General features: G+C 38.6%; 1 protein-coding gene and 1 non-coding gene across 2 annotated transcripts; both read right to left on the bottom strand.

The window, feature by feature from the left end:
* Positions 1-4,184: 4,184 nt before the first annotated feature.
* On the bottom strand, positions 4,185-15,437 carry LOC126236270 (telomere length and silencing protein 1 homolog). The gene is made up of 6 exons (XM_049945431.1): positions 15,226-15,437; positions 15,039-15,153; positions 12,402-12,550; positions 10,032-10,247; positions 5,625-5,758; positions 4,185-5,480 (listed from the first exon to the last, which is right to left on the bottom strand). The coding sequence occupies exons 1-6, from the start codon at positions 15,354-15,356 to the stop codon at positions 5,302-5,304; spliced, it is 924 nt and encodes a 307-aa protein (XP_049801388.1). The 5' UTR covers positions 15,357-15,437; the 3' UTR covers positions 4,185-5,301.
* A 1,574-nt stretch (positions 15,438-17,011) lies between these two features.
* Positions 17,012-17,084, bottom strand: Trnaa-cgc (transfer RNA alanine (anticodon CGC)). The gene has a single exon. It is a non-coding gene; the product is annotated as a tRNA-Ala (tRNA).
* Between the last annotated feature and the right edge of the window lie 10,632 nt (positions 17,085-27,716).

The following is a 27,716-nucleotide window of genomic DNA, read 5'->3' as shown; positions in this document are numbered from 1 at the left end:
GCTAATAGGAACCTGATGAAATGTGAATCACATGCACTATTCTCTTCACCATAAGAATAATACGAATATAAACATTTTGCCATGTATTCTTTCGTGTTTGCTGCTCTCACATTTAAATCCTGAATGCCAAATAAACTACGAAACTAGAGTGAGACAACAGCAAACGCGGAAGAATATACGTATCATGTCATGTTTATATTCGTATTATTCTTATGCCTAATAGTGATAGTCAGAAATGAAGCATGGCAACTGACTAGATTTTAAATGTAAGATGACTAATTTCTGTGCAGAATTTGACGTACTAAAGAAGCGGCCGCAAAGATTTTCAAACGGAGAAAAATTTTCGCTAAACTCTCGTTCAGAACATGTTCTATCATACGCAGTCTATTATTTGGTTCTTGTTGATCATTATCAAAGAAAGCAGCAGTGTAAGTAACAACAAATAGCAGTCTCTTGCCATTGTTTCGCTAATGAGACGATTCCTCTTTTTTCTTTAAGCGGCGGTAGCGCGCACAAAAGCAAGTTATGCCGCGAGCGGCGACAGGCCGCAAACACGCACTATCAAAATTCGACAAACAATGCATGACACAGTACAGTAATGCATTTTCAGCTTAGAGTGACAAACACCTATAACAAAGAAAACGGCACTTATCAGATCAAAGCAAAATAAGCAATCGATTCAAACCAGACGACGCACGTGAAAGAGGAAGGGTACCCGTATAAATACGGACGGAGCGCCTGACGCATAGCAATGGCTACCTGGTAAGGCTTAACTGGTAAGCTTACGACTCGAACCAAACTACTGTAGCTGTATCGTCTTTCATTCGACCTAAATTGTGTCTCATATTACGTTGGACCAACTTTGTTTCGATTTGGAGGTGCGGCCTAAAACTTTTCTCTCCCCTTGAATTTCGAGTCTCAAATTTCAGGTGCGGCTTAGATTCGGGAATTTTTGTTTTCCTTTATTTCGATTCTCATTTTTCAGGTGCGGCTTAGATTCGAGTGCGGCTTAGATTCGAGTAAATACGGTAAATCTATACTCGATGTTAACAAATTTCTCTTCTTCAGAAACGCTTTCCTTGCCATTGCCAGTCTACATTTTATATCCTCTCTACGTCGACCATCATCAGTTATGTTGCTCCCCAAATAGCAAAACTCCTTTACTACTTTAAGTGCCTTATTTCCTAATCTAATTCCCTCAGCATCACCCGATTTAATTTGACTACATTCCATTATCCTCGTTTTGCTTTTGTTGATGTTCATCTTATATCCTCCCTTCAAGACACCATCCATTCCGTTAAACTGCTCTTCCAAGTTCTTTGCTGTCTCTGACAGAATTACAATGTCATCGGCGAACCTCAAAGTTTTTATTTCTTCTCCATGGATTTTAATACCTACTCCGAATTTTTCTTTTGTTTCCTTTACTGCTTGCTCAATATACAGATTGAATAACATCGGGGAGAGGCTACAACCCTGTCTCACTCCCTTCCCAACCACTGCTTCCCTTTCATGCCCCTCGACTCTTATAACTGCCATCTGGTTTCTGTACAAATTGTAAATAGCCTTTCGCTCCCTGTATTTTACCCCTGCCACCTTTAGAATTTGAAAGAGAGTATTCCAGTCAACACTGTCAAAAGCTTGCTCTAAGTCTACAAATGCTAGAAACGTAGGTTTGCCTTTCCTTAATCTTTCTTCTAAGATAAGTCGTAAGGTCAGTATTGCCTCACGTGTTCCAGTATTTCTACGAAATCCAAACTGATCTTCCCCGAGGCCGGCTTCTACCAGTTTTTCCATTTCTGTAAAGAATTCGTGTTAGTATTTTGCAGCTGTGGCTTATTAAACTGATTGTCCGGTAATTTTCACATCTGTCAACACCTGCTTTCTTTGGGATTGGAATTATTATATTCTTCTTGAAGTCTGAGGGTATTTCACCTGTTTCATACATCTTGCTCACCAGATGGTAGCGTTTTGTCAGGACTGGCTCTCCCAAGGCCGTCAGTAGTTCCAATGGAATGTTGTCTACTCCGGGGGCCTTGTTTCGACTCAGGTCTTCCAGTGCTCTGTCAAACTCTTCACGCAGTATCGTATCTCCCATTTCATCTTCATCTACATCCTCTTCCATTTTCATAATATTGTCCTCAAGTACATCGCCCTTGTATAGACCCTCTATATACTCCTTCCACCTTTCTGCTTTCCCTTCTTTGCTTAGAACTGGGTTTCCATCTGAGCTCTTGATGTTCATACAAGTGGTTCTCTTATCTCCAAAGGTCTCTTTAATTTTCCTGTAGGCAGTATCTATCTTACCCGTAGTGAGAAAAGCCTCTACATCCTTACATTTGTCCTCTAGCCATTCCTGCTTAGCCATTTTGCACTTCCTGTCGATCTCATTTTTGAGACGTTTGTATTCCTTTTTGCCTGCTTCATTTACTGCATTTTTATATTTTCTGCTTTCATCAATTAAATTCAATATTTCTTCTGTTACCCAAGGATTTCTACTAGCCCTCGTCTTTTTACCTATCTGATCCTCTGCTGCCTTCACTACTTCATCCCTCAAAGCTACCCATTCCTCTTCTACTGTATTTCTTTCCCACATTCCTGTCAATTGTTCCCTTATGCTCTCCCTGAAACTCTGTACAACCTCTGGTTCTTTCAGTTTATCCAGGTCCCATCTCCTTAAATTCCCACCTTTTTGCACTTTCTTCAGTTTTAATCTACAGGTCATAACCAATAGATTGTGGTCAGAGTCCACATCTGCCCCTGGAAATGTCTTACAATTTAAAACCTGGTTCCTAAATCTCTGTCTTACCATTATATAATCTATCTGATACATTTTAGTATCTCCAGGGTTCTTCCATGTATACAACCTTCTATCATGATTCTTAAACCAAGTGTTAGCTATGATTAGGTTGTGCTCTGTGCAAAATTCTACCAGGCGGCTTCCTCTTTCATTTCTTGGCCCCGATCCATATTCACCTAGTACGTTTCCTTCTCTCCCTTTTCCTACACTCGAATTCCAGTCACCCATGACTATTAAATTTTCGTCTCCCTTCACTATCTGAATAATTTCTTTTCTTTCATCATACATTTCTTCAATTTCTTTGTCATCTGCAGAGCTAGTTGGCATATAAACTTGTACTACTGTAGTAGGTATAGGCTTCGTATCTATCTTGGCCACAATAATGCGTTCACTATGCTGTTTGTAGTAGCTTACCCGCATTCCTATTTTCCTATTCATTATTAAACCTACTCCTGCATTACCCCTATTTGACTTTTGTGTTGATAACCCTGTAGTCACCTGACCAGAAGTCTTGTTCCTCCTGCCACCGAACTTCACTAATTCCCACTATATCTAACTTTAACCTATCCATTTCCCTTTTTAAATTTTCTAACCTACCTGCCCGATTCAGGGATCTGACATTCCACGCTCCGATCCGTAGAACGCCAGTTTTCTTTCTCCTGATAACGACATCCTCTTGAGTAGTCCCTGCCTGGAGATCCGAATGGGGGACTATTTTACCTCCGGAATATTGTACCCAAGAGGACGCCATCATCATTTAATCATACAGTAAAAGCTGCATGCCCTCGGGAAAAATTACGGCCGTAGTTTCCCCTTGCTTTCAGCCGTTCGCAGTACCAGCACAGCAAGGCCGTTTTGGTTATTGTTACAAGGCCAGATCAGTCAATCATCCAGACTGTTGCCCCTGCGACTACTGAAAAGGCTGCTGCCCCTCTTCAGGAACCACGCGTTTGTCTGGCCTCTCAACAGATACCCCTCCGTTGTGGTTGTACCTACGGTACGGCTATCTGTATCGCTGAGGCACGCAAGCCTCCCCACCAACGGCAAGGTCCATGGTTCATGGGGGGGAGTTTCTTATTATGAGACCCCAAATATTAAAGAGATTTAAAATTTCGTACTTCACATCAAGTTTATTCACCCACTTACACAAGATGATCACAGTGTTGACAGTTCCCATTGTACTGTGGATTGCAGTATAGTTAAAGATTCATCTTTGAATGAAGTAAATAATGATAAGTGATAGACATCATATGTAGTTCTCTATTTCAAAATGAAAATAAGAAAGGAGAAGCAGTGTCTGATATAGTCTCTGTAAGTGGAAGCTTTGCATTTAGTATAACAATATATTTAATAGAGCCATCCAGGATTCCAAAATAAAAATACAATGTATCGGAATGTGTTTAATGGAAGCACCATGATATACTCACTACAATCACGTTTAATGCCCGCAATGGCTATGACATTCACAGCAGGGTGCTGAGAACACTACTGACTGCTCATTGGTTGTCAAAGAAAGCATGGCATAGATGCGCAGAACAAGTCTAAACTCGACCACCATCAGTCGTGACTCAAACTGTAATTGATATTTTTTTTAATCACTTATTAGCAGAATATAAAAAACACCTGTTATAACTGAGACCAAACAAATATAAAAAATAATGGTTATTCAGAACTAAAATACTGGCATTGGTTTTAACTGGTCAGTTTTTCCCCATCCCTAAAGAAGAGTAGTGTGTATCATGTGTTATCACAGTCTGAAAACCCCTGTTCCTCAAAAAGACAAAAAATCAGTTTTCTACTTCATAAGTGAAGAGGATTCAATCTCTCAAAAATGGGAAGTGGTATGAGGAACAATGCCTGCTCCTAATTAAACAGGTCCTTACAACCGTCCATCCATGACTGAGATCCAATAGCGTGTTCTTTTCTTCCAATAATTTCTTGGCACACTGATAAAAATTTATGTCACTAGTCAACTACAACAAGATACTACCTTATATCTATGATTTTAGCCCATATGATTTTGCTTTGTTGCCACAACTTAGAATTATGCTGAAACTGAACCAATTTTCCACAGATGAACAATTCCTGCTGGTGTAGAGGCAATGATCTACCCATCTGCCATAAAGCACTTAGAAAAAATGTTTAAGAAATGAATCTGAAAGATGATGAGATGTACTGATTATAATAGAAATTATTCTGAAATGTCATGCAATAAACAACAGAATGGTAACCAACAAGTAACCATCTTATCAGTCAACAAGACGAAAGCTTTCATTTACTTAAAAAGGGAAAGAGTTTTTATTTTATATAAACAAAGTTATTTTACAAAATTAAACATATATTACTGGATTCTGTGTGAACTGCTAAGTGTGTCCGCTGCTGTTATAATAGTTTTAATCTCCTTTTCTCACGCTTGGTTGTAGTGTCATCATTTTAAATATTTTAACATGTCAAAACTTACTTCAAGACAATATTAAATCAGCTAGAGGTTCTCAGTACACATACTAATAACGCCTAAATTGTTTTTTAAATCGTTCATAATGATAATCATCTGTTGCCTTTTCAGCATTGTCCCGTTGTCGTTTGCCCCTCTCTTCTGGGTTTAATCCCACAACAACAGCCTTCTTCTTTTCTTCTACATGTTTATCTCTTCTCCTAGGTGGTTCTGGATCTTCAATATTAACTGAAACATTGATGAGAATGAGATTACTCACTAACTTGCTGTGCTTTAAACATTAAATTAAAAATTGTATGCTTCACTAATTTGAGACTGTGCAGTATGACAGACTTGTTTATTATGCAAAATCATATATATACTGCCTCTTACATCTGTTATGCTGAACAAAGTTAACAGCCATATTGGTTGGAACAAACTGCGAGGGAGCATCCTTCTTGCTGTGGCGTTCCCAAAGTAGCTTTAGCTTTGCTTCTTCAGTAGCTTCAATGTTACGTATTTTTGCACTGTGAGAAAGAATACACAGAATTGTTTCACTGATATCATTTTAAACTGCTTATGCACATAAAAAAAAACTCAAATCTTTGCTAAATACATTATTACTGAACAAAATGATAGAATAGCTAAGAGAAATGGAGAGAGAAGACATATAATAAGGGAAAAAAATGTAAATTGTAATCAGTGAAACAAGAAAAGGAAATGGAGAAAGTAAACAGGATCACAACAGATACAGCAAAACATTGGTTGAAATAAGTGCCTGATTGGAGTTACTATTGCTTAAGTGTGAGATATTAAGCACTTTTTGTCTTAATTGATCAAGTGTAGCAATAAACAAATGGGCAGTAAGATGAAGACACTGAGCAGGTCAAAACCATAGGAATGGAATAACTGTGGAATGTACAACAACAGAAAAAGATAAGTCCTGGTCAGTAGGAGTGAATTTGTATTAACGAGTACAAATTTGGACGCAATGAAACCAGAAACTAAGGGAAATTATTATTATTATTTGTTTTTGCAGTTCACCTGAGCTAACTGAGAAATGTGATAAAACAACTGACATCAAAAGTGATTGTTAATTTGCAGACGGTATCTTTGTCCACATTTTTCATAAATGCCTAATATTAATATATAGGCTGAATCACCTAAAACTTGCATTGCAAATATTGCAGAAATGGAAAGTGCTATTGATGCTCTATTTTTGCAGAATGTATTGATAGTCAGGGGCTCATACTGTAAGCCAGCAAACAGATTGTAATAATTCTTTGAAAGTGTAATTTTTGTGAAGAACACAGGGTGACCCAAAATAATGTATACATATGTTGAAACAGAATATCTATTGTAATAAAGGAGACAGAAATACAAGTTTTATGAGTAATAATTTAGAAGGCGGTGAAAAACATAACAATGCTTTCTTTTGTTTCAGGATTGTCAGCAAACATAGTGTTATTCTTTGAACAATGGAAATGGATGCTAAAGTGTTACTGGAAAACAGAGAATGTGAATGTGGTGCGCCGATGTTGGAGAGTTGAATTTGGAAGACAAAAGTATCAATTATAATAATCAGAGATAAGTTTGAAGTCGAAGGAATGGTGTACGGTATGATGACGGGACATAGCGGACGAAAGAGAAGTTCAACAGACAATGAGAGTGTCGATGCAGTAATCTAGGCATATACACGATCCCTGAAGAAATCTGTGAGGCAATGCTCTCATAAGACTGGGATCTGCAGAAGCAGTGTTCATAAAATTTTGCGGTCTCAGAACTTTAAGCCTTGCATTCCAGGACTTCTTCATGCTCTTAACGAGGATGATCCTGATAGGTGAAGCGAATTTTGTGAAAGGTTCATTAACAGATGTGAAGAAGAGCAACATTTCCAAGATCAAATTCTTTGGTCAGATGAAGCGACATTTAAACTTGACGGAATAATTAATTGCCATAATTGCGTGTACTGGGCCAGGGAGAATCCATACATAACCGAGCAAAGGCATGTTAATCTATCAGGAGTAACGGTCTGTTGTGGTCTGTCTTCTAGAGGGTTAATCGGGCCCTACTTCTTTGACAACACTGTCACAGACGACTCGTACTTGGAAATGACAACTCCTGGTCTTAGCGTTGTGTTTGGAAATGAAGATTATTACTTTCAACAGAATGGGGTGCCACCTCACTTTCACCTGCATGTAAGAGAATTTCTCAATTGTTCATTCCCTGCCAGACGGATTGGACGAAGAGGGACTGTGGAGTATTCTGCTCGATCTCCAGATTTAACTCCTCTAGACTTCTTTCAGTGGGGTACTCTCAAGAAAGCAGTTTGCATTGTGAGACCACACACACTGGATGATCTTAGAGAGCAAATTGAGCAAGCCTGTGATGCTATTCCGTTGGAAACAAAAAAGTTGGCATGTCGCTCAGTTGTATGTTGTTGTCAACGGTGTATTGTAATGGACGGACACCAGTTTGTACATTTACCACCTTAAATCGGACCATGAGGCACTATCACATGTTCATACTTCATGGATGATGATGTTCCACATGAAAAAGCCAATGGGGATTGTCAACAGACCAACAGTGCACATTTCGGCAGTTTACCTGGCCGTGGTTGGTAAATGTGGTCTCATCACTAAACAAGATACTTGTTACATCTGGAGTATCCTGTCTTAATGCCCATGTACAGGGGGTAATATGAGTCTCAGAACTGTTTCCATGTAGCCCTTGATGGAGAGAGATATGTGATAGGGATTGAGAACACGTAGGACACATGCCTAACTCATGCAACTTCTTTCTGCACTTGCTTGGGAGCTAATGTGCAATTCAACTGTGTTAACAGAAAGGACATTAACTTCCCCCTCTTCTGTTGTTGCTTGTTTCCTTCTGTTACATTGGCTAGTGTTAGACTACCACTTTCATGTACCTGATTGAAAAGATTGATAAATAACTGCCAAGATGGTTGATGTCTACCGGGATATCTTGCTGCATACACTCTACAAGAATGAACTGTGTTCTTCCTACACTCTCCATACACCATGAGCATGTCAGCTTTTCAGCACTGGAAAATCGCACAGTTCAATCATGATCTACTGCTTGGACTGTCACACACTAACTGACTGGCTAGTCACAATGCACTTAAGGAACACATAAGCACACTGTAAGTAAGTATAACAACATCAGACTAAGCAACTACGCAGGTTGAATGGCACAAACAAGTGTTGGTCTGCAAATTTTGCACAATACGATATCTTGTAAACAACTCGCATGAGAATCCCGCAACAAACACCACTGACATTCTAATTTACCCTACTTTTAGTTTGTTAATGTCAACAGGCACTATTCCACTTAAAAAGTGTATGTTTGCACAAAAAAACACAATGTTCCTCTGCACCCCTAAATTTAGCACATGTCTAGGGATTCAACAATTTGTGTCAGTACTGTTCAGCACTGCAACAAAGCTGAAATAGTGGTAGAGAACAAGAGGGGTGAAAGGCGAAGGGTAGCTTTGAATTACCCACTGATTGGTGGCTGGCAGAAACACTCTATTATTAATTTATGTCCATGAACACTCCTTACCATATGAGTTCACAGCCGGATTTACATGTTATCTTGTTAGACCCAATATTCCCAGTTAAGCTGTATACACCCCATGTCTATTTTCAGTTACAAATTGCATGTTCTGTTAGAAGTTATATTACTTACTATTTCATTATTCAACCAGTATTATGTGAAGGCAAAAGGCTTTCATGGATAGGGGTGAGTTCTGAAAGTTTCTTAAAAACACTTCAGCAATTAACTAGTATTTTATATATGATGTCCAATAATTGGCTTCTAGGATGCCAGAATTTGGCTGGGGATATGATAGCCTATAGGGTTAATAATTTCAGATTAATGGAGTAAAGATGTGTACACATTTTCAAGCAGAATGATTAATGAGCCATTTGCAAGGACATTACTGCTTTACATATTTTGTGGGTTACTCATAAGCCACTGAGTGTGCAGCTGGTTCTTCCAGCGAGCACAAAGAGGAACTCTGGTACAATGGGGCTGACATTGCTGAGTGCTCGCAAATGTGTTCACAATCAGGAGAAATGAGACTCACAGAATACTAAGGGGAAGCTTGCTGCATCAGTTTTGCCACTGAGTGGTTTATGAATCACTTGCAAGCATGTTGCTCACAACTATATATGTACCTGAATATTTGTGTCACACAGAAACTGGCAGTTAGTGTCAAAGACTTAGCATTGTAAGTATCACTACCCTGAATATACACTTTCTATCTTGTTGATAATTTATTTTCTGACTGAAACAAAGGAAGTTTATTCATAAATTAAAATGACAAAATTTGGTCTAATAATAAAGGAGTCGTCAGTTGGAGGATCTGCTAAATTTCAAAAAGACAACTGAAGGACTGAAAATGGGGTGAGGGGGGCAGAATTGTTTTGAATACTTTGAAATCTGTATAATTACTGCTACAATGATAAAAAGAAGTGGCACTGATATAGTGTATTTTAAGAGACTGCAAAAGCAAGCTTCAAAATTGATCATCTGGAAATTAAGGGAAAACCAATAGACTACACCCTATGATCAACAGTGCCATTTGGAAACAGCAGCGCACAGCATATTTCTGTCTTACAGTTTTTGAATGACTGCAACTAGAAAGTAAACTCTAAAAATCACAAAAGTGAAATATAACAGTGCTGAAAATTGTTCATAAATATGGAAAACTAGTAGGCTATGATACATTTCAAAGCTTTTCTAAAATAGTAAAATGAAGAGTAAATTCCTACTTACTCAATGCCAAGGTCCACTTCAGGAATGCCACTAAGCATTTGATTGGAAAGCATTTCTTCTGATCGATGTGTTGATGAGGCACGGAGATGTTCTGGCACAGCAAGTAGTGCAGATTCCTCTGGAGAGCAATACTTTTGATCAGAAGACTCTCCACCTCCTTCTTCTGTCTTTACTTTCCCTTTTCTCTTAGATAACTGTTCTTCAATATATTTCATCCTAGAAAACACAAATGTTGGTGTTATCAGTATTTCAGATTTCCTATCTTTAAATGACATACTGACTGAAATATAGGAGTGTTGTACAATGTAATACAAACAATGTCTCATTAAGGAAATGAAACTGAATTAAAGTGACCTTATACTGACTTTGATACATTTTTTGTTTTGTATTTAATTTTCTGTATCTTAATCAAAAATAAGAATTAATACAAAAACCCTACTTGTTATGTTATTAGATGTGAAAAAATAGAAGGATTCTTAGTGAATGAAACATAAGACTGTACTGATAAAATGAGGGGGGAAAGTCATGGATGGAAACAACAGATAAAAATGAGGAAACCCGATAATTCATCTGCAGGTAAATGACACAGGGAACAGAGGTACAAGTATGAGCATAAAATCACACTATACTTTAAAGCAATGAAAAGTAACAACTGTAGTGCTAGTACGGAAGTCATCCTCGATTCCCTTTAGCCACTAACATATTTGCTTCGGTACCCCTGTCAACTGATGTGACACAACACACTTCAGCTATCCCATACTAGTGGTAACTGTCTAAATTATTTCAGTGTTGCCACATACACCACATCACTGATAAGCAGCCGTGTGGATCTGTTGTTTCCCTGTTATATTACTTGAACAACGGTCACGAGAACTATGACACAGCAGCAAAAGTAAGCACCTATAGTCTATCAAGGGTAAAAGAGCCACTGACAATTATGGAAAAGGATAACACATTGGAAAAGATGACTGATGTTTGCCTCCCCACAGCCACTTTGGCAGATATTTGGTAAAATTTTAAATCTTTCTTCAGTACAAACACTCCCTCTCATAAACACAGATATTAAATAACCAATTAATATTAAATAATATAGAGCATACATGAGATCACTTGAAAAAGCAATCAAAACTGCAGTTTCTGTCTGTGACTTATTTCTGGCATTGTTCTACCATACCAAATTAATGCATAGTGTAGCTCGAGGCTTACATTCGTTGTTGCAACATTTGCTCCATATTTACTACAAGTAATTACAATAAGATGTGAGCCTGCTTTGTTCACTCATTTATAATTTCAGAATGAATCTGTCATTGTGGTGTCACCGCTAGACACCACACTTACTAGGTGGTAACTTAAATCGGCCGCGGTCCTGTAGTACATGTCGGACCCGCGTGTCGCCACTGTGGGATCGCAAACCTAGCGCCACCACAAGGCAGGTCTCGAGAGACTGAGGAGACCTCGTCCCCAGTTGTACGGACAACATAGCTAGCGATTGGACGTGCTAAGCCTTGCTCTCATTTGCCGAGAGATAGACAGTAGAATAGCCCTCTGCTAAGTTAAATGGCGACCACCTAGCAAGGCGCCATTTGTATCAGTGCCAATAGCTTACGAGTATGCAGGAGAGATGTATTCCAACAAGAGAATAAAGTTAAGTATTAAAAAAGCTACGTATTTTTCTTTAGTGCAATTATAAGTCTCATGTTCCAGACTTCACGCCCGTCTGCGTTAGCCTTGCGTGCCCTATCGGCTACAGCATTGTGTCTGGGCTGTATGGTCTAGACACAACAGTCATTACCAACTATCACTCCATATTTAACACAAGCTTTACAAAAAAACTAAAATTTCCAGGTAAATTCAGAAAAGTTGTATTACACAATGGAGAAAATTCCCGAGTAATTTGGGTCTTGAACATCAGATAAACCTCACAAAGGCATCTACATAGTGTATTATGCTCTGCCGTCACATGGATACGTAAAATCCATGTATGTCAACCAAAGACAGACTGAAGCACAGGAATTAAAGGCTTGTTATTCCACACATTCCACATGAAATTCAGCCTACTGAATACAAATGGATCAGTGTAAGAGTTGCTATCATCTGTCCACTGAAACACAAATATATCTTCTCCACCTCATTAGTGAGCATAGCTCTCGCGTAGGGCTATTCAGATATCTTGGCACATATACAATTCATCGAATATACATTTACATGATGATAAGTCTGCCCCCCTTCCCTTCATCCAGTCTAGTCACTATACTCAATTTTCATGCCTTGCACCAACCATCTACACTTATTCTCGATAGTGAGCTCTCTTTTGGTAAGGGGAGTTGTATTCATACACAGTCTTAACACACTCATTTCTCTTCAACTTACATTTCTTCATCCTCATCCCTTTTATTTGTCTCTGCTGAGAACTGCGTTCCAATTCCTGTGTCATAGGCATCATCAACACGTTTTACTTTTCCACTTTTAAGGGCTTGCATATCCACCATGCCACCAGTCTTCACTTTAAATGGATCCGTCTGGAAATGTAAGAGTCCTTACTTAATTTCTAATGGTTGACTATAGTATTCAAAAATTAAACCACAATAGTTAAATTTAAAAATTACACTCTAACAACTAACTCATGTAGAACGAATATGGGAAAGGAGGAGCTGTTACACATATATTAACACAGAAGTTCAAGAATGTTGAAACAGGTAGATTTTGCGTGCTTGTGAATGAATTCACTTTCAATAGTAACTGTTTATAAATTCCCAATGGCAAATCTTGAACAGTTAATGAGATGTATGGTTTCCTCACTACTTGATCCGTCACACAACAGAAGACAGTCAGTAGTCTGTGGTGTTTTCAGTAGTTTCTCTAAACGATACTGACAGGAAAAAGGATATGCAAACCTCATTTGGATCCTACAATTTGATCTCAGTAATTAACTTTTCATCACGGATTCATAAAGACAGTATGACCCTAACCCCTTATTGATAACGTTTTCTTGGATGATACTGTTTTAAGTGTACAGGGTAACAAATTCTCTCTCTGATCAAGATGAACAGTCAGTTATGATAAATAACATAGCAACTTACAGGACAGATACTCTTTGGTGGAAATCAGTTACAATAATTAATGGTTGTAGGACAATAATTTTTTAAAAACAGTTTGTGAGAACCAAATGATAACATAAAATTTAATCCATTGCATGATAAATTCATATCATATTTGACAACAGCTTTCCACATAAGCTAATCAGAAATGAGATTAAACAACCATATAGAAAACCATGGATCACTAGAGGGATTAAAGTATCTTGTGGGGCAAAAAGGGAAATGTATCTGTTGGCAAAAACAAGCACAGATTCAGCAGCTGCACACCACAGAAACTACTCAAAATTTCTCAGAAGGTATTAAAAAATCAAGTAATTTGATGGTGTGATAGAAATATGCCATGTCTGAACTTCTCTACAAGAAAGGTGACAGTAGAGACATTAATAACTATTGACCTCTTTCGCTACTGACATCATTTCCAAAAGTTTTGAGAGTATATTGTATTCTAGAATACTATCTCACCTGAGCAACAATAATAATATCCTCAGAAAATCACAGTTTGGATTTCAGAAGAGTTGCTCAACTGAGAATGCCATTTACACATTCAATCACCAAATTTTACCAGCACAAAATAACAATATAGCACCAGATGGTTTTTCTGTGACTTAAATAAGACATTTGACTGTGTGAATCATATATATTTTTTTTATAAACTGATGTTTTATGGAATTGGTATCACCAATGAATGGATAATGTCACATCTAACAAAAAGAATGCAAAAGTTGTATTTAATAACTCAACCAATGTAACAAGAGAGATTCTTCTGAGGGGGATGGTGGGTGGTGGAGAGTTACTTATGGGGTACCACAAGATTAAGTCTTAGGTCTACTATAGTTTCTCCTATATGTAAATGAATTTCCATATCATATACAACAAACACAGTTAGTTCTTTCTGTGATGACACTAGTATTTTCATCAGTCCAAAACATACAGCAACAGAAGAATGGTAAATAATGTTTTAAAAGTATTTATCACTGTGTGATTTTCTGTGAATTACCACACTCTCAGTTTCAAAAGGACACAATACATTCAGTTCTCCGCATGTAGGGGTAGCTACTTCAGCAATCATAAAGTATAACAGAGGCTGAGGAAATAATGAAAAGGGTGGTGACTTCAAAAGCTTTAGATGACAATACTGACGAGAATTTAAACTGGAAAAAACATATTTTGGAACTCCTAAAACAGCCACATTTAAGCTTTTTCAACTTTGAATCACTGCAAATCTTGGGTAGTGACAAATCAGTAAGCTGACAAGTTTCGCATATTTTTCATTTACTAATGTGATACAGAATAATGTTCTAGGGTAAGAAAGAACTTCTTAATTGCTCAGAACATGCTGTAAATATATTATGTGGTACTCATCCATGGTAATCTTGCAGACATTCTGACTACTGCTTCACAGTAGGCCTACATTTGTTCCCTCATGAAGTTTGTTGTAAATAATGAACTGCACTTCGAAAGGAACAGCGATGTACATAATTACAATACCAAAAGAAAAGATGACATTCATTACTTCATACTAAGATTGTCCTTAGCACCAATATGGAGTGCTTGCACAACGCTGCCACAAAAATTTCTGACCATTTGCACGGTGACATATAATGTGTGTTTTCGTATTGAACTTTGGCCCTCTGTCAAACTGAAACAGTATCTTCTTGACAACTCCTATTCTGAACAAGAATTTGTGTTATTGTACAGTGTAAAAGATGGTGAGTAGAAATTACTAACTCGCCTCTGCATTGTTTTTTAAAGAGCCCTTTCAAACAGTCAACATGTAGCCGTATTTACATATTAAAGTGTAATTTCGATGTATAATGACTCGTACCACATCATTATGAGTAACTGTACAAATGATCCATGGAACATGAAACTAATTAACTTCAAGGAACAAACTTGGTAGGTAATTTACCACAGACGTCTCTTCTTGTAATGTAACCTTCTTTCCAAGGGCTAAGCTGACCAAGCTGACACCATTTTGCCTCTGACGAAGCTTTTGGAGTGTCTTCATTTCTTCTAATTTTTTCCTATTGCATTGAAACATCAATTAAATAAGGCTGTGCTGAAACAAACATCTGAAGAAATGTTTAAGTCTTTACCTTGTATCTTCCTCTTCCTCACTTTCATTGGAGTCCATTTCCTCATCGTTGCGTTTTCTTAAAGGTTTTCTACGTTTACGTTTAAAAATTATCGCATCAGCAGAATTTGATTCATCTGTATCTGCACTCATTTCACTACACTTTATTTACAAACTCACAATCATAAACACCACATAAACACAGATATACACGCACAAAGTTGAAAACAGTCAAAGACCTCAGTGTTTCGCGCCAGTAAAACATCTGGTTGCGCCATAGTCTACAAGTGTCTCTGGAGTGACGATTCGGATGCTCATAATGAGAATTCTATACACAACATTTCCGGTAGTTCAAGAAAAGTGATTTTGTGCAGCTCGTTTTAGGCCGTATAGCGCATAGCGTATTTTGAGCGTTATTGCTTCGCTGCTACAGGTAGTCCACCTTCAGAAGTACCGTGGAATTATCTTTAAGCGTTTTACATGCATCCTAATATTTTGATACCAGAAACTAAATAGGGTTAAAGATGTGAAGCGCCATGGCATCGTGCTTTTTCGCCACAGTATCATACCTCAGATTCCACTTTTATTTACTTTTTTCGGTAAAGTAGTAGTAGTAGTAGTAGTTTATTCATCCAGAGACAATGTACATTGCATGGACAAGAAGTGACAGCAAACAATATTTTTTTATATTGTCGAATCTCTAGTCTAATTAATTACTTTACAAATGGTACTGTAGACGGTACCGAAGTGTCACTAAAAACAACGCATTTGAAACTATGAAATAGTGGTAGTAAATACAGTAAGCAATTTTCAGCACCCGCTTGTCCATTATTATTTTCAGTTTTTCTCTGTTTATCCTTCTGCTTTTATAGATAAGTAAAATGTCTATAACAACTTTTTCGCCATGTCATAATAAAAATAAAACCATACAATATGAACAAAAAAAAATACAAGATCAGTACTCTAATTTTGAAGTAATAAAAGAAGTGACAGCCAAAAGTTTTCTCTAGGTTTTCTGTTGCGCTGATTCTTATTGTTGAATCAATTCAAATGAATTACATTGCGATGACACTGCGTAGCAGGCAGTCTCATCTATGAATATATAGATACAAGTAAGGTTCTCAAAACCTGCATAAACTGGAGGAAATTAATCAGTATTTCATGTATAAATTTTATTTGCATATGACCATAGCACCAATAAGTACGCATTGACTAACAGTTAACTGAGTCACAATTTCAAATTTATCTTGCACTTGTCTTGTAAAAACATGGCCATAAAATCGCGAAATTATATTTGCACCATAGAATATGCTTCTCTAGGGAGTATGCGTAGAATATCATCTCAACAACATATCAGGCTAGTCACAAAGATGCTTGTGTACAATTTACAGTAACAGTGAAACTCGAATGTCACACACATTTGCCTTGTTTCATATATGCTGCTGCACATTTGAGTTTTAGCAACAGCTGTGGTGTAATATCGTTGCTACTACAAGTGTAAAGAGAGGTATGTGAAAGTTGGACCAGTTTCTTTTCGTAGCTGTATACAACAAATATGTAATTGTAACTGTCATACTGATATGAGGCACTTTATTAAAATTCTTGTATTGTAGAGATAACTTCTCTGATTTGATGGAGGAGGAGGAGATTAGTGTTTAACGTCCCGTCGACAACGAGGTCATTAGAGACGGAGCGCAAGCTCGGGTGAGGGAAGAATGGGGAAGGAAATCGGCCGTGCCCTTTCAAAGGAACCATCCCGGCATTTGCCTGAAGCGATTTAGGGAAATCACGGAAAACCTAAATCAGGATGGCCGGAGACGGGATTGAACCGTCGTCCTCCCGAATGCGAGTCCAGTGTGCTAACCACTGCACCACCTCGCTCGGTCTGATTTGATGGCCATACATTTATGAGACAAGTTCTAGATAAATTTCCACATGTGTTTCAGTAAATTACCGGTCAGTGTATACTTATTCTTGCTACAGTCATATGCATACAAAATTTATACACGATAGTCTCGTTAATTTCCTTTCATTTATGGAAGTTCTCAAACCCTTGTATCAAAGTTTTTCTTCATGAGATGGTTTACTATGCACTGTCACTCTAACGTAATGTGTTAGAACAGATTCGACAATATGAATCAGCACAATAGAAAACCTAAAATAATTGTTGGCTGTCACTTCTTTTATCACTCCAACATTCGAGTATTTATATTGTATTTTTAATTTTTTTTGTACATAGTGTACAGCTTTACTTTTCTGATTATGTGGCGAATTGTTACAGGTATTTTAACTGTGCACAAAGAACAGAAGGGTAAATAAAAAAATTGAAAATTGTAATGGACAAGCAGATGGTGCAAATCGCTTACTGTATTTACTATAAGAAATTCTTAGTTCCAAAGGCGTTATTTTTTTCGTGCCACTTTGGCACTTTCTAAAGTAATACTGTAACACAATTAATTGGAACAGAGATTTGACAATATGAATAAGTGCAATAGAAACGTTAAAAAAATATTTTGGGCTGTTCTTCTTATCCCATTACCGAAAAAACGTAAATAAAGTTGAATCCAAGCTATGATAATGTGCCGAAAAAGCAGCATACTTTTGCTCTTTGCATCGTTAAGCCAACCTCAGTTCCTAGTATCAAATTGCTAAGATGTCTGTGAAACGTGTATATGAAGTTTCATAGTACTTCTGAATTATCTGCAGCACCAAAGAAAAACACTCAAAATACGTTAAGCACTATATGGGGTAAAACACGCCATCCTGGGCTGTGCTGGCGTTTCAGATTGGAAATTGACATCATGCGACCATACTCAGCTTGGATTAGGGAAAGACAGAGAACGAAAGTGGCTGTGCCCTTCCAAAGGAACCATCCCAGCATTTGCTGTAAGTGATTTAGGGAAATCATGGAAAACCTAAATCGAGGTGGTCAGATGTGAGTTTGAACTGTCATCTTTTCAATATGAACCCAGTATGCTAACAACTGCGCTACACCACTTGGTTTGAAGGTGAAGAAATTTGCACAGGACAGGGTAGCGTGGAGACATGCATCAAGCTAGGCTTTAAACTGAAGGTCACACATACAACAAGAAAAGAACAACAACAACAACAACATTGTTATAGTGATGATTGTCACAGTTTAAATAATCTGATTTTCCTTGCCCATTACATTAGTCTTAAACATGTGTGCTTCCATGAATGCAGAATACAAAACTCTTACATAGGGACTTACAGGAGTTTCTGGTTTACATCTTTCATGATTTTAATGCCCTTTTTTATTTTAGTTTGAAAACTCGCTTAGTTGCTGCCAAATTACCTCAGAATATGATCCCATATATAAGTCTGAGGAACGCAGTAAGCGTAATACGAACTCTTCATTGTTTTTTTTTTAAATGACATACTTATTTTAAATAATATTGAAGTTGATGCTATTTACATTTTCCATCAAAAACTCAGTGACAAAGCTAATATGTGTGCTCTGTATGGAGAACACTGTAGTGGCACCTCTTTAGGCGCTGGTGAACGTTTGGTGATTTATTATATCTTCAATTCTACATGAGGCAGGCATCCCTCTCCTCATGAGCTCTGGATGATGCAGCTGGCGTTGGCTGCTAGGATGGTGCCCAGGAGTGCTGTTCAGGACTCTGGCCTTCTGACAAAGGCAAGGCCATGGCCAATTGTGACAGCAACGCTTCCCAACAGAGTGACATGCCAGACAGCGACCCCATTGCGTTCCACGATGGCGGAAGTGACTGTGTGTGGGTCTCGATCCACACCCATTGGCTGGGCCACAGACAGCAGCAATGTGACGCTAAGTTCCTCTCTGGGCCTCAGCGTTGGCAGCGCAGCCACAGACGGGACACCAATGGGGCATCGGCAACAAGTTCCATGAAGGACCCAATGCAGCGGCAGATACAACCTGGTATCGAACCGGAGGCTGCTTCTGGTTCTGCCCAGTCTTCTCGAGGTCCAACGGTGCTCCAGTGCCATGGCCTGGCTACTCAGCAATCACCAATTCCCCAAATCAAGTGGCCTTCCATCCTCAAATTCAGCCTCGTTTGTTACTACCCATTTGTGTCTCTAAAACCTGATGTGTACTCGCATCGCTCATAATGAAGAGACTCATTCGAGTCAATGACCTGCTTACTAGATAGTTCTTTGCTGTGTGGGGCAGTTTAGTGCTGCACTCAGATATCCTCTTTTTGCAACTCACTTGTGCATCTGTTATTGTGCCCTACATGTCAACACAGTATGGCTGACGGCCAGTGCTATTACCACAATACTCCGTGGTAGCCTCCTGCTACTTTCAGTCACATACACTAAAGATTTAATACTTTTGCCTAAAATTCTGGGTCGTGCACTACACTGCTTCCGTCGATGGAGAAGACCCAGACCCTCGGGTCTTACTCTGACTCATTACTCTACTTTGATTACAACACTTCTGGAAGATTCTCTCAAAGAAGTGTTATGAATGACTGGCGTCCGGCACTGTGTCAGATAATGAATACCGCACCTGCCGACGTAATGCTTGGAAAGACATCACTGACACGGGATGGAGTACTGAAATCAACATCACTGTCAATAGTACAACAAGGAAAATGCGAGGGTATGCTTGGGGGTGCCAATGAGGGGACGTATTGTTACAGTCGATTTGCCCATCCTGTTTGTACACTATAGCAGATCCAGTTGACCACTTGCATTGCTATATTGTGCAGCCATTTATGAAGTGAATCTATCACCACTTATGTTTGGATGTACTCCTCGGTGTGTTGAAATCACAATTCACCATGTCCAATCTATCCTTCCATTATGACTAGACATACGTATTTTTTTTGTTTTTATGTGAATAGTAGGTTGATTACTTGTCACAAACGTATGTCGGAAAATAATCCACAGTACCTCTATGTTCAAGCAGCAGAATGTCCACCGGCAATTATATGATGCAAGGTGGCTAACAGATCGTCAAACATGGAAAGACTCTTACTCAATTAAACTGCTCTGCCACTGAGGACAGGAACTTGATTATTAGAGCGTGAAACTGATCTCCAATCCAGCAATATATCACTGCGTTTCGTGTCGATATAGTAAACATACAATTCGTTTCCTGGGCCATACAAAAATCGCTCCCTTTAAGTCATTCGTATAGTTATCAGCCACCAGACACTCATACATATACTGTGTAGACAGACAGCGCTGTATATACTTCTCGCAGCACTAGATATATTCCTGTAGCCAAAGGTCACAAGTCATCCACTCCCCATGCGTGACAAGAGCGCCCTCAGCAGACCGAAGTCACTCTCAGAACTGTTCTACAAATTCGGGCTAGAAACTTATCCCGTCTGCAAAGATCTTTACATAAGAACTCGAAAAACATAGAGGAAACTGATATTTCCACTCACGAATAGCGTTGTCGGTGATGTAACAGATTCCAAATCACCCCTACAATTTACAAAGTCAACTCAGTTGTTTCTCATGTCTAGAGAACCAGCAAATGTGTCTTCCACTTGTCTTTCATCTGCTAGATGCACACACCACAATCGATGTTCCCTAAACTAAATAAAAGCGCGAAATGTGCAGAAGCAGACAACCAACCAATTTACATGGGAGGGAATAATGGCCAAGACACAACAAACGTCTATGTTGAATCTTCTCAAATTTCCACCTGATCACAAAAGCTATCCAACACATACTAAGTATTAGTTCACTATTCAGCCATCTAGAGGACAACATGGTTAAGTCAGTTACATTCCTACACTCCAACAGGCCTCTCAATTCAGACGGCTACTACTGTTAATGGGAAACGTGAATCATTCACGCTGCACCCCAAGCACACACAGACAGAATCGTCCTAGGAATAAAAACCGGCCTCGTATATATTTGATCCCTGTACTTACAACTAAACATTACGATTGAGATCTCATTTGAACGACATTCGACAATGAGCAAAGTATCGGAAATACACCCTGCTGAAGGCTCTTTCTCTGGAAATAGAAATGCCGGTACCATTCTTATGACTTGACATACTCTTCCCTTTGCTATCACAGTACTCCACGTCAAATCCATACCTTCATTACGACTGGACATAGTCATTTTCTTTGCACATGTCAGAGCACATACACATACTTTATAAGCCTGATGCTCAAGGTGAACCTATCCTGCACCCCCTACTACTGACTATAATACTTCATCAGTAACTGATTGCTGGTGATGCGAAATAATATTGACCAAAAATCAACGATGGGTGGACATGTCTCATAAGTTTTTCTTGTGTGTGCTACCACCGTGTCTTAGAGAGAGAGGCATAATCGTCTTACAAACACAAGTATGTTAAAAAATCACAACCGTATTACCATCACAAGCGGTCTTGGTTGTGCAGGTTCACACAAGTATCCATGTTAAAAGCTATACCGGCTTTATAAATCAAAGTATGGCATTACCTACAAATGATGTATTTTTTCCAGACAAATATCGTGAAACTGAATATAGACAGTGATCGCTGGAGTGTATATTATCAGACCAGCAGTGCAGTTACATGTAGCCGACAGTGCACCCTCATAATAAAGTTACCAAATTCTGAAAATGATTTGGCCAAGGAGTGTGGTTTGAAAACGGTATTTGCAACTTCCTCACGCCGCCACCACTAGTTATATCTCCAGTATTTGTAATGCATTCTGTCTCAATGCCATGTCAGAGGTTCTGCAATATATCCACTGAGTTATAGGCGATGATTGATTGAGGAGGATCACAAACAGTAGTAGGTGGTATGATGATTGTGGTCGTAATAAATGTACACTAGCTTTTCAGATCTCTATTGCTACGCTTTCGGTAAAAATGATGCCTATGATTTGGAATCAACTCTTTCCATTCAACAACATACCTGCGTTGGATCCTAGGAGAAGTCCTTTAGTGATTACAGCCACTAGTGGATCATATTTCTGGCACTCTCATATTTCGAAACGAGTCACCTTTCTCGAACCTATCTGCTACAGTAAAATTACAGCATGGTTTTAGGTAGCCCCTATGCATCTTGAAACTACCCCTCGGACTCTGTGCTACTGTCCCTGCAGCTTTGCGCATGTGATCATTCCAATGTAAGTTGGGGCTGACTAGAAGTTGGAGAAAACTATACCTACCATCTTCTGCAACCTGTGTAGAAACAGGTGAAACTGAGTTACTGCGACAGAACTATGTTTTGACCATTTGACAGAAACAAAGCCTTCTTCTGCAACACAAGGCACTACAAAAGACAGTACAGAAACTGGGGGAGGGATGTGGATTTTGCTACTGCATTGTGGTGCTTCTCCAAACTACAAGCAGGTACTACAGATCCATGTCCCTCAGGGCCCATTCACGTCAATCGCCCCAACATTCTATCATCGTCATTCTGTACCATCCACCAGAGTAAAGTTACGAACAATAAAAGCTCCACTAACTTCATCCAATAGAGAACTTGAAGATTTTTACTGCATCTCTCTCCTCCCATATATCGAAAACAAATACTGCATGCATGCCGGAATTGTGCTGATCCTATTAAATATACAGGTATTGATCCACTGCACAAAAGTTTCATCACTTGTACTGTATGAGGATGACCATATCCCACAGACTATACTGGACTATACTGTAAGTCACGAGAGACGCTCCGTGTGACCCTGTGTCGTTGTTTGAAACATTGTTTTTTTCTGCTGTAACACGTTTGGTACACTGCCACACATTTTGTTTTTCCCCGCGACTTCGAGGTCTGTGTCAGGTTCTAAACTGACATTAACACGTTTTGATCCATTGACTCTCACAGAAAACTAGGCGTTGCACAGTGTAAACCATGTTGTTGCTGTAGCTACCATAACACACCAACCACCCTGGATGATTTGAAATAAAGACTCAGGCGGTGTTGTGAAGAATTTCCAAACTGCTGTCCGAAAGTGATTGACAATCTCTACATCTAAACTCATCTGTCACAGTGATGGAATTGCTGATGGCTCTGCGTTCCTCATATTGCAGTCATGTACGTGATCACTGCTTCAGTGCTATCCATCCCCAGAAGGTGTTGTCCCTCCACCAAAACTCTTTCTCCAACTCAAACAAGCGATGCCAGTCAATCATTATGTGGTAACCAACAGCATACCAGTGGATGGATGGGGTGGAAAAGACACCATCAATGTACTCTAATAAGAAGCATCACAGTTGGTAGTGCAAACAATTTTAGCAGCTTTACAGTAATTTTAACACCGAGCAATGATGCAACAGCATGTTTCCCAGTTTCAGTATTATAGCTAAACCACCCCCTCTCTACTTTTTGAATGTCATTGCTAATGTAGAGATGACTGCAGTACATCCATTCATTGTTAATTGTCGAACACATATGTCATCAAAATATACCAGCCAGCGCTCTACATTTTTCTAGCACCTCGAGCATAGTGCATAGTTTACAATCTGTCTCTATGCAGATGGGAGTCACAGAGCATACTCGTAGCCTTAGGATAAAATTAGAGACTGAAATGCCCCATGCACTGTCTTTGAACTGCCTGCCCTGCAGCACCATTACTTATTTATTCTGCAGCTGACCAAAAGTAGACCGATACATTCTGTGTCTCGTGAATGAATGGAGCAAACTGAGTTCTCGCCCATCCAAGTACATAAGATTTCTGCAGATGCACCCATGCCATGGAGGTTAGCACCTCTTATCAGTGTATAGTAACAGATTTCCCAGCATTTTGGTGTATATTTCATCAATATATACATATTTTCCGCAATGCTATCGATTTTTTTAATGTCAGTTCTACCCATGTGATCATGATATAACCTCTCGTTCCGTGTCTAAAATTGCTTGTAAATGTAGTACAGCTGCCAACACCCAGTGCAAATGCGCAGTTTTTCTGATTGGGAGGCGTACTAAATTGGCAGCTGTACTAAATTTACAAACAATTTTCGTTTGGCGCTGACCTTACACGTCGTACATTCTTGGCGGAGCTACGACAACTTATTCCCATTTCCACTGAATGGTTAAAACAAGGTCCTGGCCCACTAACTCAGGTCACTCTGTTTCTACACGGTTGCAGAAGGTGGTAGACACAATTCTCTTCGACTTCTGCTCAGTTCTTACTTAAATTAGAACTATCACATGCGCAAAACTGCATAAATGGCAGCAATTTGCAAGAGACATAGGGACTATCTAAAATTTCACTGTAGCTGATAGGTTCGAAAAATGTGTTTCAGGATATGAGTGTTCCAGAAGTATGATTCACTAGTGGCTGTAATCATTAAAGGACTTCTCCATAGCATCCAACGCAGGTACGTGGTTGAAGGGAACGACTTGATTCCAAATTACAGACAGCATTTCTACTGCAGAGTGTAACACTAGAGATCTGAAAAGCTAGTGTACATTTCTTACGACCTCAATCAGCACATCATCTACTGTTTGTGATCCTTCTCAATCAACCTTCACCTACAACGCAATGGATATATCACAAAACCTCTGACATGGCATTGAGATAGAATGCATTACAAATACTGGAGAAATATCTGGAAGCAGCATGAGGGAGTTGCAAATACTGGTTTTATACCACGTTCCTCAGGCAAATCACTTAACAGCATGTTTCCCAGTTTCAGTATTATAGCTAAACCATGCCCTCTCTACTATTTGAATATCATTGCTAATGTAGTTAGATGACTATGTTGGCAGGGGTAAAGCATACCCTACATTAACATTATGGTGGATGAAATAACGGCTGTAAACCTTCAAAGAAACTTCTATTTCGCAGCTGCAGTTGGTCATTAAGAAGGTGGCTTTTGTCATGTAATAAATGTTTAAAATTTTTCATTTCCTCTAAAATGTCTAACTGTGCACCTTTTACTTCACAATGGAATAGTTGAGTGTTGTGGGGGGGGGGGAGGGTTGGGTGCATGAACCCATTCCACTAAATGTTCAGCAAATGTCGAACCGCACGTGCAATCTCCAGTTTTAGTCGGAATATGCTCCTTGTACCTTGTTAATAAGGCTCTTGCTGTTTGGCCAATATAAAATTTCGAACAGTCGCCACAAGTGATCTTGTATACTCTGGATAATGACAATTTATGTTTAGGCTGTTTTAAAGTATGAATCAGTTTCCTGTGAAGACTATTATTAGTGGAAAAAATCCCTGATTTTCCAAAAGACTCCCGATTTTATTCGAAACTTTGCCTATAAAAGGAATAAGTACTATGTCATACAGAGTAACATATAACGCGGTAGAAGCTGTGATCGTTCTGTTATTGTTTACTTTCTTGTTATAGAGGCATCTCACAATTTCGGGCTCATATCCATTATTTTGGGCTATTGTTTCAAGAGTTACCAGTTCATGTTCCAAGGCTTCTGGGGATAAATGAACCGACATCGCTTTATGTAAACTAGAACGAAAAAAATTCCATTTTATGCCATAGCGGGTGCGCTGAATCAGCAGGTATAATATTATCCGAAAACGTACATTTCCTAAAGATGTCATATTCTATGTGATTATCTATTATAGATACCATCAGATCTAAGTAGTTCAGTGTCCTACTGGGCGACTCCTTCTCAGGAGTAAAATTAATTTTCTCATAGAGATCATTAAAGGTTAAAAATATCTGACTGACGTCTTCTTGGGATCCGTCAATTATTAAGAGAATATCATCTACGTATCTGGCATACAACTGTATTTTCTTGGCTACTTCTACATTACTTGCAAAAAATTTAGATTCCATCGTGTCATAAAAACCTTGGAAAGAATGCCTGCTATTGGGCTACCCATTCCTAACCTGTATGGCTGGCAATATAAATTATCGTTGAAAGAAAAATAGTTATATTTCAGAACAATGTGCAGGAGATTCATGAGCTTGTCAATTTCAACATCTGGTAACTTCTTACGAAAACGCAAATTGCGCTGTAAAATATTTAAAGACTGGTTTACCGGTATATTGGCGTAGAGGCTGGTGATGTCTAAGGAAGCCAGCTTTGATGTGGCATGGCATATTACATTATTTAATTTATTAACCAACTCGGCAGAATTTTTAATTGAATAATTTTTCTCAAGGACGAAATTGTCTTTGATTTTATAATGTAGACACCGGGCCAGTTTATGGTACGCACTATTCGTACTGTCCACAAAAGGACAGATCAGGTGGAAGTTTTTATGAACCTTAAACTGGTTCCTTAGTATGGGTGGCTCCAGGTTCATATTCAGGAGTCATTTCTTTTGAAACGTTCCTATCAATTTATTGGTATTCTGTAAACCTGTTCTTATCTCCTCCTGTAATGCTTGAGTAGGATCTGAAACCATGAGAGTTATTCCATTTTGATCGAAAAATGCCTCTGTTTTTTCTATGTATTCCGCTTTGGATTCTATGATTAATTCGTTCCCCTTATCAACTTTTGTAATTAGAGCGCTATTCTTCTGAAGTTTACGGCTAATGCTTTCTACTGTTCTATATATGTATGGTTTTGATTGAGTAACTGATAGTTCGTTTTCCAAGAATCTACAGGATTCATCGGCTAGTCGCATTTTAACATTCTTTGGTGCTTTCGCATGTTCTAAACCTAATAACCTTATTTAAGGTCTGCTGTAAAATTGTCTACGACGTACAGTTTTGTAATTGCAGCTACAACATTGAATTTCAGCTCTATAGAAAGTAGCTGGGTTTCAGCTGGTGAAAACACGATGTCAGTTTTATTCATAAGATGTTCGTAAAATGTGGGTGTCAATCCTGTATTACTGTCCTTTCCTTGTTGTCTACCTCTAATAACCCCCTTTGACAAATTTCTTCTTTCTGTTTAGCAGCACTAGCAGCACTAGCTCATTATAAACAAGTGAAAAAACTGTCAAATTTGTCTCCCACAATGGAGAGTGGGGTGACGCACAGGTTGTGCTACTACTATGGAGGACATCAGAAGTTGTTAAAGACGTCTTTTCCTGGTGAGATTCGACATGGCCAGTTTGCCAGTACCCTGTCTGCAGGTTCATAGCTGCAAAATACTTAGCTCCTTTCAAATAGTCTAAGATGTGATGAGTGTGTGGCAGTGGATAGACAAATTTCTCTGTGTTTTGTTCTGTCATCAGTAGTTCACACAGAAATGTCATGAGCCGTTGTTGTTTCGAGAAACTAGCTTTTCTGGCATTCATCCAGTCAACGATAACCTGATATGTAAAAATGTAGATCGAATAAAACTTTGGTTAATGAAAAATTAAAACAAAGCCTCTGACTTCTTATCTGAAGCAAGTATAATCTGCCATTAATTAACCCTGAGTCCAAACAAGGAAGAATAAAACAGAAGATTTTTCAAAATATATAAAAAAGAAGGTAAAGGTAGCAGTAATTTTCTGTTAGCAATGTCAGAGAATAACAGTTCAGATATACAGTTTACGTGTAATATGTCCATCTAGAGGATAATAATCTTTTCACCACTATTTGATAAAAAGAAAAAAGATGGATAATAATTAATTAGTATTGGTGGTAAAGACAAAGTAGGTATTTGATAGTAATTTTCATAATATGAAAAGA

Source organism: Schistocerca nitens, chromosome 1 (assembly GCF_023898315.1).
Source record: "Schistocerca nitens isolate TAMUIC-IGC-003100 chromosome 1, iqSchNite1.1, whole genome shotgun sequence".
Classification (NCBI taxonomy): domain Eukaryota; kingdom Metazoa; phylum Arthropoda; class Insecta; order Orthoptera; family Acrididae; genus Schistocerca; species Schistocerca nitens.
Note: the sequence above shows the minus strand (reverse complement) of the source record. Positions and strands in the feature narration are given on the sequence as shown.

What these genes read in the sequence shown, in the direction of transcription:
- LOC126236270 (XM_049945431.1), bottom strand. Translation starts at nt 15,356, where the DNA reads ATGAGTGCAGATACAGATGAATCAAATTCTGCTGATGCGATAATTTTT. An exon ending in GAAGTGGACCTTGGCATTGA is followed by an intron (nt 5,759 to 10,031) that starts GTAAGTAGGAAT and finishes TCTTTCTCACAG; the next exon opens with TGCAAAAATACGTAACATTG. An exon ending in CTTTGTTCAGCATAACAGAT is followed by an intron (nt 5,481 to 5,624) that starts GTAAGAGGCAGT and finishes TCAATGTTTCAG; the next exon opens with TTAATATTGAAGATCCAGAA.